The sequence below is a fragment of the Azolla caroliniana genome, unplaced genomic scaffold (genome assembly GCF_043228905.1).
Source record: "Azolla caroliniana isolate FFs.n. ecotype wild unplaced genomic scaffold, voAzoCaro1.0.p SCAF_1, whole genome shotgun sequence".
NCBI classification, from domain to species: Eukaryota; Viridiplantae; Streptophyta; class Polypodiopsida; order Salviniales; family Salviniaceae; genus Azolla; species Azolla caroliniana.
This window is the reverse complement of record NW_028230436.1, coordinates 27,424,059-27,438,911: the sequence shown is the minus strand read 5'-3', so window position 1 is coordinate 27,438,911 and position 14,853 is coordinate 27,424,059. Positions and strand designations below refer to the sequence as shown.

At 36.8% G+C, this 14,853-nt stretch overlaps 2 protein-coding genes across 5 annotated transcripts; one reads left to right on the top strand and one right to left on the bottom strand.

Moving 5' to 3' along the window:
• Positions 1 to 5,043: 5,043 nt before the first annotated feature.
• On the top strand, positions 5,044 to 8,650 carry LOC147869383 (uracil phosphoribosyltransferase-like). 4 transcript variants are annotated; one of them, XM_087328768.1, is made up of 12 exons: positions 5,044 to 5,124; positions 5,757 to 5,895; positions 6,096 to 6,174; positions 6,422 to 6,480; positions 6,564 to 6,641; positions 6,895 to 6,976; positions 7,107 to 7,155; positions 7,277 to 7,338; positions 7,424 to 7,491; positions 7,879 to 7,934; positions 8,033 to 8,080; positions 8,349 to 8,650. In XM_087328768.1, the coding sequence occupies exons 2-12, from the start codon at positions 5,758 to 5,760 to the stop codon at positions 8,398 to 8,400; spliced, it is 771 nt and encodes a 256-aa protein (XP_087184894.1). In that variant the 5' UTR covers positions 5,044 to 5,124; position 5,757; the 3' UTR covers positions 8,401 to 8,650. The 4 variants fall into 4 exon arrangements, with proteins under 4 accessions (XP_087184894.1, XP_087184886.1, XP_087184878.1 ...); XM_087328760.1 differs by lacking the exon at positions 5,044 to 5,124 and adding an exon at positions 5,261 to 5,329 and having other exon boundaries at positions 5,755 to 5,895; XM_087328752.1 differs by lacking the exon at positions 5,044 to 5,124 and adding an exon at positions 5,323 to 5,402 and having other exon boundaries at positions 5,755 to 5,895.
• A 665-nt stretch (positions 8,651 to 9,315) lies between these two features.
• On the bottom strand, positions 9,316 to 12,579 carry LOC147869382 (THO complex subunit 7B-like). Its single transcript, XM_087328735.1, has 4 exons — positions 12,391 to 12,579; positions 11,275 to 11,669; positions 9,993 to 10,229; positions 9,316 to 9,661 (listed from the first exon to the last, which is right to left on the bottom strand). Exons 1-4 carry the CDS (start codon positions 12,458 to 12,460, stop codon positions 9,503 to 9,505), a joined length of 861 nt encoding a protein of 286 aa, XP_087184861.1. The 5' UTR covers positions 12,461 to 12,579; the 3' UTR covers positions 9,316 to 9,502.
• Between the last annotated feature and the right edge of the window lie 2,274 nt (positions 12,580 to 14,853).

Sequence of the window (14,853 nt, the reverse complement as noted above, 5' to 3'; positions counted from 1 at the left end):
ATTTTTTCTAGGGTTACTTATGTGACTCATGGTGAGTAAACAAAACCCAAGGGCATCAATGGAGGAATTGGGATTAACTTCCACTTGAATTTGGTAGCAATCTTCGTAAATTTTTTGTGGTAATAGGCTCACCAAGGAATGTGCCATTAACTAACGTGTAGCTACTATGGATGAATTTGATCATGGACATGTTGGGGGCGCTAGATAGAAGCCAACCGATAATTTGTTGAACATGCCCCCAATTGGGTAGAAGGAGCCCACCTATAATCCGATATGGAGCAAGCCACTGATAATGTACTGAACATGCCCCAAAGAGGCCATTGATAATCCACAACAGATCAAGCCATTGATCATTTGTTGAACATACCCCCAATCAGGTAGAAAGAGCCTAATGATAATCTACTGCAGAGCAACCCACCAATAATTTGTTAAACATGCCCCTAATTAGGTGGAAAGAGCCCATAATTTTTTATTCATCCTAATGTCACGTGGAGGAACATCTCCTTCCAAGCCATCTATTGCTTTGTCATTCGCCTAACCCTTCTATTAAGGAAGAGAAGATCACGAGGCTAACTCGTGTACCGGATGCCTCTTGTATCAATAGGATTTTCATATTCAACCCTAAGTGTGCACTTAACCAAATGTTTACGATATGTTAGAGAGATTATTCAACTAAATACTAAGATTGAACAATGTCATGAAAGAAAACTACAGAATGGTTTTAAATGTCTCAGTACCGAAACCTTACAATATAATAAAGAAAACCAGATCAAAGAGATCCTAGTAGAAGGGACATTGTTTCCGAATCCTTAATATTAAGCAGACCATGAGGTTGGATGGGTGTTATGATCATTCGAGGTTCAATTTTGTTATGATAAAATTGCCTATAGGGTTTCAAATCATGGTTGATACCCAACTTTGGCTTCTATAAATCTGTAGGATATTTGTGTTGAAACATCTTGGTTGCTTCAATGCTTAGAAAAATTCCTTGTAGAATGGACTGAATTAGACGCCATAGGTTGTTAAATTGTTGCGCACCATGAATGTGGACAGCTTTCAACAAGGTCATGCAAAACCAGATGGACTATAAAATGGATGTCTTAATCATGCTTAAATATGGCTCTTTATACACATGTAGAACATCAAACATATTTCATATTATTGCACATATATTTTGGGTAGGATAACTTTATACATAAATTTGATAATACAATTATTTTAATGAAATACTAAATGTCCCGACTTATGCACTCTTAATGCATTTAGTAAATATATTTCTCATTCGACCATTAGACAAAATACATATATTCGAGATCCATGTCCCTCACCATGATCCATTCATAGTTATATAGTAATAGACTATAGTAGTGCCTCATTTTGTGTTTCATTCACACATGAAATACTAAATGTCCCATTGATTGTACATTGTTATGTTGTAGACGACTCACATTAATTCGTTGATGTACACATTAAGATAACCGAACAAACAAGTTTACCAATTTATAGCGGGTTTGTTTTTACTCCTCTCACTTCATATAAAAATCACTTTATAAAGACAAGGTATAGGCTTTGATACTCCACCTTGTGTTTAGTTACATATACAAAAAGTTTTACATAAATATGAAATGCTTGAATATGTGTGATTAAGAGGTTGTTGATACCGGTTCCATTGGCAACATGACCATAAGGATGACATTGTGTATATATAGAAAATAATGAAGGGCCCACAAAAGAGGATATGGAAAGTTAGGGAAATAAGTGAAGCCAAAACATGAAGGGGTCATCTAATGATTAAAAGGTAAGGAGGGAGGTTAGGTTGTAGTGGCAGTCACAATTCCCATAGTATAAATACAACCTATTTTAAAGTAACATAGGGAGGACAATTTTGGGGTTATGACAATTGCAGTACTCTCTCCTTGATAAAACAATATTGGTCAATAATTAATTGTTTATTGTCTTGTGAATGAGAGTATTATCTTCCTTTATTGAAGCCTATGTGTAAGTGGCCATCCTATTTAACAATGTTTGCACGGTATGAAGTATGAGTATTTCAAGTATCTTTAACATTCCAAGTCTCCTCTAACCTCTCGCTTGCCGCACCATTGATGGTTATTCGGACTTCTCCAAGCATATGTTATTCCTTTACATATTTACAAAATTGCCCTCACAATCAACATTTGGCATGCTCATGAACGACTTCACTTAGGTGTACAAACCTAGAAAAATAAAATGAACGTTGAACTTGGATGAAATTTGGTTTGGCAAGGTGGGTGATGGAAGCTTGATCTCATCCCATCATCCACCCCAATAAAAAGTAAGGGCAATTGCTTAGAAGTAAGATAGAGAGAGATTAATATAACATGAAATAAGGTTGTAAATCAACGAGGACAGGGGAGATATGTATCCTCTTTTGTAATTTATTTTACTTGATATCAACTTTGTAAATCTTACTCTTATTTTATTGCTTCTGCCTCTCCCTTTACCTTCAATGTTATGTGTGCATTAAGCATGAGAAGTAATCTAATATGAGGAGAACTACTTGTTATTGTGCATCTTAGCTTGGTTCAAACTACACCTAAGAAGTCTACTTCCTATACAAGAGATGCCATTTTAGGTTATGAAGTCATTGTTGTTTTAGGATTTGTTGATTTGACAATCACCAATTCAAGAGTTGGCTCTTTCAGGAGTCGCCAAATTGACAAGGCCATGGTGCAACAAGTGGTAGGCAACAAGAATGGTGACTAGTTATCAACAATGGTTTGAGACTCAAATAGTTTAAGAGTTTCAAAACTTAAGACAAACCAAAGCCCTTTAGAAAGCTTTAAATGGTTTACTATCTTCTCAACCTACCTGGCTAGTAATCAATTTAGGATATGTCCACTTTAGAAGTTGTCAACGTGATGAGAGGTAAGCAACAAGAATGGTGGGTAGTAATCAACAATGGGTTGAGTTTCAAACTTTACCAATGACACATAAATAAAGATGCCATGAAACATGTCCCAAAAGGACCAAGAAAGGGATAACCCGAGGAGCTTAGAAGCCCTGCCCTTTTTCATAAATTTTAATTTGTTTTCTAAAATCTATTTTAAATTTCCTTAATTTTATATAAATTGTTTCATAGCATGCCCCCTTCTGAGATTTGGTCCTTTGGATTAACACTAATCACGTGGCATTACCAATCAATATATGTACATAAAGTGTACCTACACCTTAAGGTGATCTTCCAAGAATCATGTAAAGTTGACACCGTTGTGATTGTTTACCATGCTGCAAAATGTTGACCTTCCTCCCCATCTTCATGTAATTTTTGCATTTTTGTGCAAGTTAATGCCTTTGTGCGAAATTTCCATCATCATTGTGCACATTCTTTTAAATATACTCCTAAGTTCTAACCATGATGTGACAACCTAGAAAGAGAAAAAAGTTTAAATTGACCCATGTGACTTTCATGACCTAAACATGCTCTCCTAGAACTACCCTCTGGAAAACCTAGTAGGCCCATATGCAAACACACCCAACTGCTATGGAATGCTCCATAAGGAGTATCAAGGTAACACGAGGATGGGAAGTAGGGAACAAGGAGAAATGATACAATGTGAAAGGCAACTTAAAGGAAGCCAAAGGCAACACTAGAAGACAAATGAAGTGTTGAATGACAACGATATTGCTGCCATGGGATTCTAAGGTCTCAAGGCAACATGTTGTGTTGGACTTTTCCCATTAGCAGAGTTGGTGGAAGGCATACATAACGAGTTGTGTACAACTAAGCTTTGTGAAGCAACTCTCAAACCATTGTACCATGACAAGGATTTGAGTTCTACACGTGATGTAGAAAGACCATAAGGTAGAGACAATAATAACTAGGGCCTCCCTAATCTACGTACATACATTCCATGAAAACTTACTTCAAGGGTTATGTAAGTAAGAGACAATGGAAGAGAGTTGGTGTAGTAGTAGTTTAAAGTGGATGATGTGCCAGTGTGCCAGTCATTATCTGTAGTGAAGTTAATCAAATTCTACCCAACCACTTTGCAATTGCTACCTTTTATAACAACATTCATGATGTCTTTTAATGTATGTACATATTTCGAACCCATTCCAGACGCGATCGGGGAGATTGATTGATTTTATCAGTCCTGTATCTAAACTTTAAAGAGAAGGGCATTGTCACAAACCAACTTTGGTTTTTATTTATTTATTCTCTCCCTCTCCCTCTTTCGGGGGAGGACAATAACACATATATCCGCCCAACCCTCCCACTCATTGCACCAAGGCTTCGGGATTTCTAATTCGGAAAAACTAAATATGAGAGAGAGAGAGAGAGAGGGAGGGAGGGAGGGAGAATGTGTCTCGATCAGTCAGGAGGGCCACACGCCGTCTTTTTTCTCATTCTCATTCTCATTCGATTGATTGATTTTTTATAGAAAGATACACGGTAGTATATTACTTTGAGAAATGTACATCTAGAAAACAGAAGGAGACATTTCATCTCGTCTCTATTGTGATACAAAGGCTAAATACCAACATCCGATCAAACAGATGATTGATCTTGCTTCTCTATCGGAGGAAGACGATAATGAAATCTATATCGATCTCTTCCGCGCGCTACGGCCTTCGGATTTTTTGGTCGATCCGAAAGAACTCAAAGATAGAGATAAAGATAGAGGGGTGTGTGTGTGTGTGTGTGAAGACCCCTTCCCTTCCCTTTTCTTTTTCTTCCATCTTTAGGGGGGGTCACTTCTCTCACTTCTCATCACAAATTCAATGGTGCCTTCACAGAGCGGTCAGTCGCAGAGACAGTTAAGTTTCTAGAAGAAGACGAAGAGTTAAGTTAAGGAAGCAACAAGTCCCAAGGAGGAGAGAGAGAGAGAGAGAGAGAAGGATACAGAAGCTTTTTTGAGCCTTTCATTCTGTCTGTCTGTCTGTCTGTCTGTCTCTATTTATGTATCTCTCCCCTTCCCCCCCCCCTTCTGATTTGTCACATTCAACAGAATTAGGGTAGAGACAGCGACACAGCATTTGCATTTGAATCTTTTCTTCACCCATTCATTCTCTCAGTAATGTGAGAGGATGTATAGCTAGCTGTTTCAATGATGATTAATTAACCAATGAATATGGTTGCAGGTTTTTTAATGAACCCATCCTTTTTTTATGTCATTAATAATAATAATAATAATAATAATAATACTAATAAATATATTTGCATTATCTTTGAAGTTGAGAAGATGGGCACCCTGGGTAGATAGATAGGTTAAATACTTTCTGAAGCATAGAAGAAAGAAGTATGTAGTAGATAAGAAGGGATTTGCTCCATTATTAGTGAAGAAAGGTATGTAGAAATAGATACTATAAAAATGCCAATGGGTTTACGGGTTAGGGTTTTCTGCATAAATCTCCTAAAGGTATGCAACAAATAGATGCTATACAACTGCACATGGCTCTTGGGATTAGGGTTTATGGATTTCCCAAACAGGTTCCATAGAATGCACATTGGTTTATGGATTAGCGTTTTTCTGTATAGGTTTGTGTAAAAGTAGATGTTTTAATTAAGCACATGTGTTTAGGGCCTGATATGTTGTCTTCAAATCTCAGGGCATCCATTTCTTAGTAGTGATTATTAACCATTGTCATGTGAATGGAAAGAACTATATTGAAATCCCTCTGGTATGTTAATATCTATGTCTATCTGTGTGTATACATGAGGCGTTGGATTTGCGCTTTTCTTTAATTTTATTTTTTTGCTTATTGTTGCAGAGAATGCATTGCCTGAGGTTCACCAGCGTAACATCATCCAATTTGTCTCGGATAAAAAATGACGTTTCCGGCCCCTTTCTATTGCCGCCTGCATTGGGGTTGAATCTGATCGAAAGGAAAGTGGGAGAAGAAACAATGATCGTAAGCAATGCTTCCGGAAAATGTTTTTATTATGTCTCAAAAAACAGATAATCGTAACGAATCATTTTTGGGTCGTATTTTGAAATGTTTTAGGAGCAAGTACATTAATCATGCTTTGAAAGAAACCTTTTTGGATTAGAGTTTTTAATTATGTAATAAAGCTTTGTTTCAAGTGCTTTTATTTGAATGTTTGGTACCAGGTATATGTGCCTCCTCATCCACTTATCAAACATTGGTTATCTGTAATCCGGAATGAATCGAGTCCGACACCCATTTTCAGTATGGTTCGGAAGCCTCTCTTTTGTAATTTCAATTTGTGTTACTGTGTTTGTCAAGTGGTGAACACTAATTTTTAGTTCTTTGATCTTCAATTTCAGTATGGTTCCAAATTCTTTGTATTTTTCTAATGTCATTTGTTCCTAGCATGTTCTTGAATCGAGCATCTCTATTGAGTTTACAGTAATGTATATGTAGCTTCTATATTAAAATTAGTGTTTATATTCATTTTTTTATATTGAATTTGTAGGAACGGCCTTGGCTGAGTTGGGAAGATTTCTAATGTATGAAGCTTCCCGAGATTGGCTAGTGAGTATTCTTTTGTTTTTGTAAGTTCCTTCCCAGAATTGTATGAACGTGGTAAGCTAACGATTTTCTCTCTCTTGATGCAGTTAAGTGTTAAAGGTGTAGTTCAAACACCTTGTGGAGTTGCGAATGTAGAATTCATTGATCCTAGAGAGCCTGTTAGGGTTAGTATTCAGTTTGAGGAAAGAACCTAATTCCCCTGAACATTGTTAAATATTCACCAGGATACCCCTAATCATTAAAATTATGAAAAACCAAAATACACCTTTGTTGTACAAAATTGGTTAGTACAAATGGGTTTTCTTGTCATTTTTCAAGCTTAGTGGTATATTCGGTGTTTTTATCCTTGAAATCTCGGTTATATCAAACAAAAACTTTTCCCAAACCTTAGAATAATCAATCTCTTGGTTGCTCTAGGTGGTTCCGATTCTTCGTGCAGGGCTTGTGTTGGTGGAACATGTGTCTTCAGTCTTGCCTTCTACACAAACTTACCACATAGGTGAAGTAGAAGGAACCGTTCACATTCTATAAAGGTTCTCTAATGTTTTAGTGCATGCTTTCAACTTGATCAAAATCTTCTGTAGTCTGCAACTCTCTGGATACTGATATACAATGCATTTTTTAAATAGGTTTTGTTCGTGATGAGGCAACACTTCAACCAACATTGTATCTTAACAAGTTAGTAATAACTTATCTCAATACTATTTTATATTGGTTGATATGTACGCCCCTTGAACAGATGATAATAGATGGATGGGATCATAAATTGTCTTTGTAATTACCGGATAAATTTTAATAGGTTACCGGATAAATTTCCAGATGGTGTACGAGTCCTTATTGCTGATCCAATGCTCTCTACTGGTAATGAATTTGTGACATGCTAGTATTTTCCTAATGAGGGGTGAATTACTACAAATAAGAGTGTTTTGTATTTTTTAATGTATAGGTGGCACACTTACTGCAACAATTGATCTACTAAAGCAACACAATGTGGATCATCGATCGATACGGGTGGTGAGTTTTAGTCACAATGTAGTCTTTCATTTGACTGTGTTTGAACCCAAACAGACCTAGTCTTGAAAATTTAGAGTTCTGAAAAATATAATAATAACAAATACCACAAAAGACTGAAACAGTGTTGACTCGAGAAGACATCCGTAGAGAATGAAATTGAAACTCTGTTACTTCAAGATATAAATTAGGGTTGCTTATGTGTTAAAGGTAACATTGGTTACGGACTTAAATATATTGATAGCCTGAATTATGTTGTACTCAGATAATAAATAGTTTCTCAGAATTAGCAGCCTTACATCTGTAGGAAGGAAATGCCTAGACTGTGTGTTGCGTCAAGATACAACATTGTTTTCTCTGTGTTTCATATTATATATGTGTCTGCCTCAGATTTCAGCCGTTGCTGCTCCACCAGCCCTTGATCAACTGAGCCAAAGGTTTCCTGGGTAATTTTATACTATATTTCTGTTTATTGATCTAAAAATATTGACTTGCTTTGGTTAAAGCATATTTTAACACGAAAAATTTTGCGTGATTTTTGCAGCCTGAGAATTTACACTGGAACTGTGGATGAGGTGGTGAACGAAAGAGGGTAAGTTAAGAAGCATCACGATTTTTTTCTTGTTTCCAGAAACTTATCCCATAATGTTTTCCAAATCTTGCAAAACTCTTTTCTTTCCACAATTTCACCACTTCTTGCTGCAACTTCATTTATCTGGAAATCGTATTTTGCAAAGAGAAAGGGGGAGGTATTTTTAATGTTAATGGGTGATGACGGAGCTGAGCTAATAGTGAGAGACAAGATGAAATGGATGGGTATTTTGAGACTAACAAAAAAGGAAATAATGTTTTTTTGCCAGTGATATTCTACCAGGCATCGGCGATGCTGGAGACCGTAGTTATGGAACATAATTTTGTAGTGCTGCATTTTATTGCTAGAACATGTGTATAAGATCTTTTATTCATTTCCACATTGCAGTGGTGCAAAGTCCCCGCAATGAACTGGTTAATTAATTCATGTCTTCTTCTTGTACACTCAAAATGAGTGACAGTGGTATTTTTTGTCAATGCACAGCCTAAAAGTGGATCAAGGTACTGTAAATCAAAATGCCACAATGATTTATACAAAAATTGAATTGGAAAATGGCTCTCTTTTTTTAAATCTACAAATAGTTTCAAACTATGAATGTATTAATTATTACCCGTTGCAACTATATAGTATTAATAATCTACATTGAACGTTCATTTGCATAGTAGATATTGTGCGATTTTGGTATGCTACTTCCACTTTTCCTAATTATATTCTTGTTAAGATGACTTTTCCTAATTTGCTATGTGAGTGAAGAAGCTGAAAACGAAATCAACTAGCTGACAGCAATACCTTGAAAATAACATAATCAAGTACAAAATCAAAGATTGTATTTAAACTGATTATGTGAACAAAATACTTTGTAGTTCAAATGCCAATTATTTCAATGGCCATGGTAGGCATTTTATAAAAGGCGTTGCTCACTCTCTCTATGAGAAGGATAGATTTATATTCATGTGAGGGGTGTATCTTGGTTACATGAGTGGCTCTGACTTTTCATTGTGCACCATCACAAAAGAGAACCAAAGCTCAAGACTATATAAACCGCATAAATGAATAGAAATCTCATGATCAAAGACTCAAATTAGATATGTCTTCAATCAACCTCATATGCTGAGATGGCATTTTACTATATAAACCACATAAATGAATAGAAATCTCATGATCAAAGACTCAAATTAGATATGTCTTCAATCAACCTCATATGCTGAGATGGCATTTTACTGGCTAGAAAAAGCTGCGTACGTAACCAGAATTAACAAACTAAAACAATCATATGGTGGACAATAATATCCTTAAATACAAAAATGTGCTCACAGAAAACATGTGAAAATTATCAACTCTGTATAAATTTTTTTATGTTCCTGAACCATAGTGAAAAGGAATAGGTTAGATAAGGTAAGGGTTTGCTATACTGGAATGTTTCTAGCCAGCTTGCATTGGAGTTGCTGAACCACTGTTTTCTATGCAAGGTTTCTCAAGTTCATTCGATTTTTCCATACCCTTCAAATCTTCTGTCAAAATCTTAGACTCATCTCCGGAACATTTAAGGTCATCTTCAATTGTAGTTTGCAAATCATCAACCTGCAGACATGCAAATAGCGTTGCTAAGCCACACAGTTACGGGAAAACTGTGGAATACCATAGTTATTGCTTAATTATCCCAAATGCCTTTGGCCAATCCATGTCAAACAATAATATGTGATATTTGAACAACTATATGATTGTATATATGTCAACTTCTCCAATCTGTATCCACTATTACAGCAGTTGTATTTTCCAATTATCACCTTCATTTTCTTTTGGAATTGACCAGGGCCATTTGGGAAACAATAAAAAATTAAAATTTAGGGCCATTTTGATGTTTTTCATTTAAGTATGATTTTGACAAAGCTCTCCAGGGTTATAGTCTTACCACATGCAAAAGAAGTGAGAACTGCTTTTTGCGAAGCTCCAATGTTCTTGAGGCAGCCAAATTCTCAGCCTCTAGAGAGGCAAGTTCTCTTGACAATTCATCTAGAGCTTTCTGTGTTTCTGCCCTCGCTGGCTGTGCCCCAATCAACCGTCTGATGGCTTCACATTCCTCCTTATGTTGTCGTTCAATCTTACTTTCCTCTAACTGAACCTTCAACTCTTCGATGTCTGTTTGAGCCTATATAGAACTGAAAACATTTCACTATCAAGAACAATATAAAAGAAAAGACAATGCAAAAGCCAACAGTTCACTGCATCAGCATTCTCTTAGCAAATTATATCACTATATTAGACTTCCATTAACAAGTCATAACCAAGGCCCACTTTCTAGGAGAAGTGATATTAGATTGCTCTTCATTGCACATTTACAAAAAACAAGTATGAGACATGATTGATATAAACAAACAGGTCAAAGATGGTAGGTGACATTGAAAAGGACAAAGAAGAGCGAAGAATTATTTGAGTAACAGAATGATAAGAAAGAAGATATCAACAAAAACAACTAAGCTTCAATAAATCCTCTTACAAAGATACACTCACTCCTTCATTTGGTCTTTCATTTTCCAAGAATCATTTTTGTCCATTCCATGTGTGCAGGAGGTATGTAGTTAGGTACATCGAACTTACATGAACCAGTGCTCAAACTCATTACATATTCCCTTCAAGTATCTACAGGCAAGGTTCTGTTGTTGGTTCGTTTACTGCATGTGACATTGCATAGTATTTACAGTATTTTAACTATAGCATGATAAATATGGTCAAATTTTCACTCACTAAATTACAGCATGAAACTATCCAAAACATTAAGATCGAACAGAGTTTATTAAACAACTACATCACAAAGTAGATGTAAAGTTTAAACTCCCTAAAACCAGTGCCTGAAATAAATAAAAGATCGGCATCACTACCTAGGTTACACTACCTATTTCTGCACAAAAAGGAAACATTCCCGAGTTTTTCGCTACTTCCCCAAATGCTCCTAGTTTTCCATTATTTTCCCCAAACCCTGAATGATAAAAGAAAAATGGCATATAATTGAGAATAAAGGGGATGTATTGATCATAAAATCACACCAATAGCACATATAATTGCTCATGAGGGTGTTCTCAAGGGCATGTTGGGAAACAACAAAAACATTAGAAAGGGAGAATTGGAAAAACTAAAGAAAAAACTTAGAAATGTTTCAGAGTTTTCCCAAAACCAATAAACAATAAAACTCCTACCTGGACAATTTTCTGAGCAAGCTCAGTCTGTAACTCTTTAAATGACTCCTGTTCCCTTCTGTTGGCCTCAATGACCACCTTCGTCTTGAGGAGGGGGAGCTCAAAGGAACTAAGTTCCTGGAGGAAAGCTCGGTAAAGCTTCTCGCAATCAGGGATATTACTCACGTTTTCCTTCTCGACCTCGGCCGAGAAAGCAAAGAACCTCTTAAGGAGCTTCTTGAGGGGAGGTTCTCCACGAGTGGTGGTAGTGCGAGTGAGGAGGCGTTGCCGGATCACAGCATCATCTTCAGCAGGGCCAATGGCAAAATGTTGTTGTGTTCCAGATCCCTGCGATTCTTCTCTCCCCGTTCCTGCCTTCTTTCTTTTCAGGACAGACTGGTTGACATTACTGTTCCCTGCATACATAGACGCAATGGAAGAATGAGGAAACAGAAATACATTTAGCTGTCTTTTTCCAGGAAAACAAGAGCAGAGACACTCAACATTTTCTGTCCATTCCAAGGAAATGACATCAGAAACACTCACCATTAGTATTATGCTTTCTTTCAGGGAAAGCAGTTAAAAAAATATCCACATTAGCTATCGTTTTAAGGAGGAATAGCAGAACAAAAACTCAGTATAAACTATCCATTCAGGAAAATACGAAAAAAATAATTCAAATATGGCTATCCTTTCAGGCAATTGAAAATAAAAAATCTCACAAATTTGGGTTTTCTTTCAGGAAAAAGAATGCAGAAACCTTAACATTAGCTATCCTGTTCAAGGATAGAAGATAAAAAAAATCTTACAGTTACCCATTATTTTTCAGAAAAGGAACTCGCCATTAGCTATTATTTCAGGAAAGAAAATAAAAAGGAAGGGCAGAAACATCAACAAAGTCTATCCTTCCAGGAAAAGAAGATCATTAATCTCATTTTTACGAAAAGAATATCAGAAAACTCGTGATTAGGCATCCTTTCTAGAACATAAAGTACGGAAACATGCAAAAAAAAAAGGATATAGAGCGGGATTGTGTGTGAGAGTGCAACGGTAAGATGCAAGAATGAGAAGAAAGCCGTCCACAAATAAGGAACTTCGACACAGACGGGGAGGGAGAAAGAGAGATAATGGATTTACCTGTTGTAGGAAGAGATGAAGCAGAAGCTGTCACAGCTCGAGAAGCGGGGAGGGCTGCTGCATTTTCCATATCCCCGGGGGAGAGAACCTGCAAACCCTAATTCGTACAGCAGACTCTGTTTCGCGCAGAAGCTGTGTGTGCCGCCTTCATAATTCCGGCGAATTTACAAAAATGGGCTTCTGGGCTGGACCAAAAAAATGCCTTCGTTTCAATTGTGTGTGGTTCAGTTCAAGGTTTGTTGGGTTTTTCTTCATGATGTCTTTGATTGAATGTGTGTGTCTGTGTCTGTGTCTGTGTCTGTGTGCGAAATCTCTCACCTGGAAACTGAGGGGTCCAACATAAGCTTCTCTCGTTGGCCATGGCCCACAAAGTGTGGTGGTTCAATTCAAGGTTTGTTGGGTTTTTCTTCACGATGTCTTTGATTGAATGTGTGTGTCTCTGTCTATGTCTGTGTCTCTTGTCTCTGTGTCTGTGTGTCTGTGTGTCAAATCTCTCACCTCGAGACTGAGGGGTCCAACATGAGCTTCTCTTGTCGGCCCCCGCCCATGAATATCTCTCTGCCTTCGGATGTGCCTCCATCTGTTGGGCTCCTAATACCTCTGACCTAAAACTCTCTATCCTCTAGCCCTTTGTCCCGTCGATCCCCTAATATAGTAGGACTTTCTTCATCCGTGCGACAACTCCTCGTGGTTGGTTAATCGAGAAGCATTGAAAGCTATCCAGTGTTTTATACATAGATCTCGTTCGTTCCTTAGGAGCATAGATAGCTTCTGATTTGTGAATCTAGCTGCCTTGGTTTATTGCTTGCTTATGTCATATCAATTGTTTGATCGTGATTACTAGAAGATACTTCGACACTCATAAACTATAAACAAATCTACTCCCCCGCCCCTTTAGTATAGGTTCTTAGGGTCATATATTTCCATTAATAACCCAAGCTATGAATCAACAAGGTTTCAAGTGGGCTTAGCCAGTTTTGCGTTGTCCATGTCAAACCGGTTAGGCCTTAACCAGTTTAGAAGATTTCAAACCTAAACCGAACCCTACAATAGTTAAGCCCAAGCTGGTTTACGGTTAACATCAATATTTCTAAAAATGCAAGAATTAAAAATTGTAAATCCTCTTGCTAGCTTGATTAGTTTGAGTCGGTTAAGCACGGCTCAAGCCAAACCAAACTGAGCCCATTGGGCTTCCAACAAAAAGGTTATAAAACAAAAGACCAACTAAGGAAATATTTGTATTTGCAATTTTAACAAATCCATTTTTCAATACATAGAAGACAAAACCTTATTGTTGACCAAGTATGAAGAATTTAGAGATGTCTTCGACAAGGTTAGGCCAACACTCTCCCAAAGCATTGACCTTAAGACATCCTATCAACGTCTTGTACATCTTCACCATAGTGTATCTAGATAACATTCGTCAAGTTCTAAAATAGTTGTGAGAATACGACCTCTATGTCAAACTCAGGAAATGTAGTTTTGAGCATAACCACATAGAGGTTTTTGAGGAATGTGGTTTTGGCAAGGAGTATTTCTATGGACCTAAGGAAGGTTCAAACATTGTAGACTATTCTACAGTATATCTATTAGTGTGTGCCATTCAATGTTTCTCGGGGTTAATTCATCGAGAATTACTCAAAGATCGCATTGCCTCGCACAAAGCTTACACGTAAGAACTAATCACTTATACAAAGTTTGAGTGCTACCAAAGCATTTGACAAATTAAAGCAAGACTTTACTTTTGATCCGCCAACCTACTCAAGTCTTCCATCATTGAAGGTAAATCATTCAATTACATTTCATTCACACGAATTTGAAGGTAAATCAATTATGAGAACTGTAATAAAGAGCTTTTGGCCATTGTGGACTCATTCGAGAAAAGACATCATTTCTTAGATCCTTCTCCCTGCCAAGCCATTGTCAATAATGATAACAAAAACCTTCCATACTTTGAAAATGATCGAGTTTTGAGTTTGCGCCAAGTTTGTTGGGCACAATTTCTAACACTCTTCATGCACTTGATCATGTATTACCTAAGGAAAGGCATATGCTATATCTCGATTATCCTATTTGACCGTCTAATGCATTTAATATCGGGGTGTGATCAACTAGGAATGTTTGCATTAGGGTCTTCAAAACACTTATAGATTTTATCCTTCTAGATTCCACCCAAGTAGACACCAATACAATTTTATTTGCCAAAAATGTTTTAAATCATATTGTTTGAGACCATGGTTATTGCTCAAGGTTCAATATTTCTCATAAAAGATTATGATCACTTTCATCACCATCACAACTTACTATTTTTAGATAGTTTTTCAGATATTCTCAATGTCTTTTCTTGACTTTTGAGTATTGAATGTTTCAATGACATGCCAATGGTTGAACGATTTGGAGTCCACAAGACTTTGGAGTTGGTTACTCTGAACTACTAGTGGATTTAACTTCATAATCTTGTCA

Bases quoted from the DNA above. Each gene is read 5' to 3' on its own strand.
- LOC147869382 (XM_087328735.1), bottom strand. From the start codon at position 12,460: ATGGAAAATGCAGCAGCCCTCCCCGCTTCTCGAGCTGTGACAGCTTCT. The intron at 10,230-11,274 runs GTAGGAGTTTTA...AGTTCTATATAG, and splicing joins TTGCTCAGAAAATTGTCCAG to GCTCAAACAGACATCGAAGA. The intron at 9,662-9,992 runs GTAAGACTATAA...GCATGTCTGCAG, and splicing joins TCTCACTTCTTTTGCATGTG to GTTGATGATTTGCAAACTAC.
- LOC147869383 (XM_087328752.1), top strand. From the start codon at position 5,355: ATGCCAATGGGTTTACGGGTTAGGGTTTTCTGCATAAATCTCCTAAAG. The intron at 6,977-7,106 runs GTGAAGTAGAAG...TTTTTTAAATAG, and splicing joins TACACAAACTTACCACATAG to GTTTTGTTCGTGATGAGGCA. The intron at 7,339-7,423 runs GTAATGAATTTG...TTTAATGTATAG, and splicing joins TGATCCAATGCTCTCTACTG to GTGGCACACTTACTGCAACA.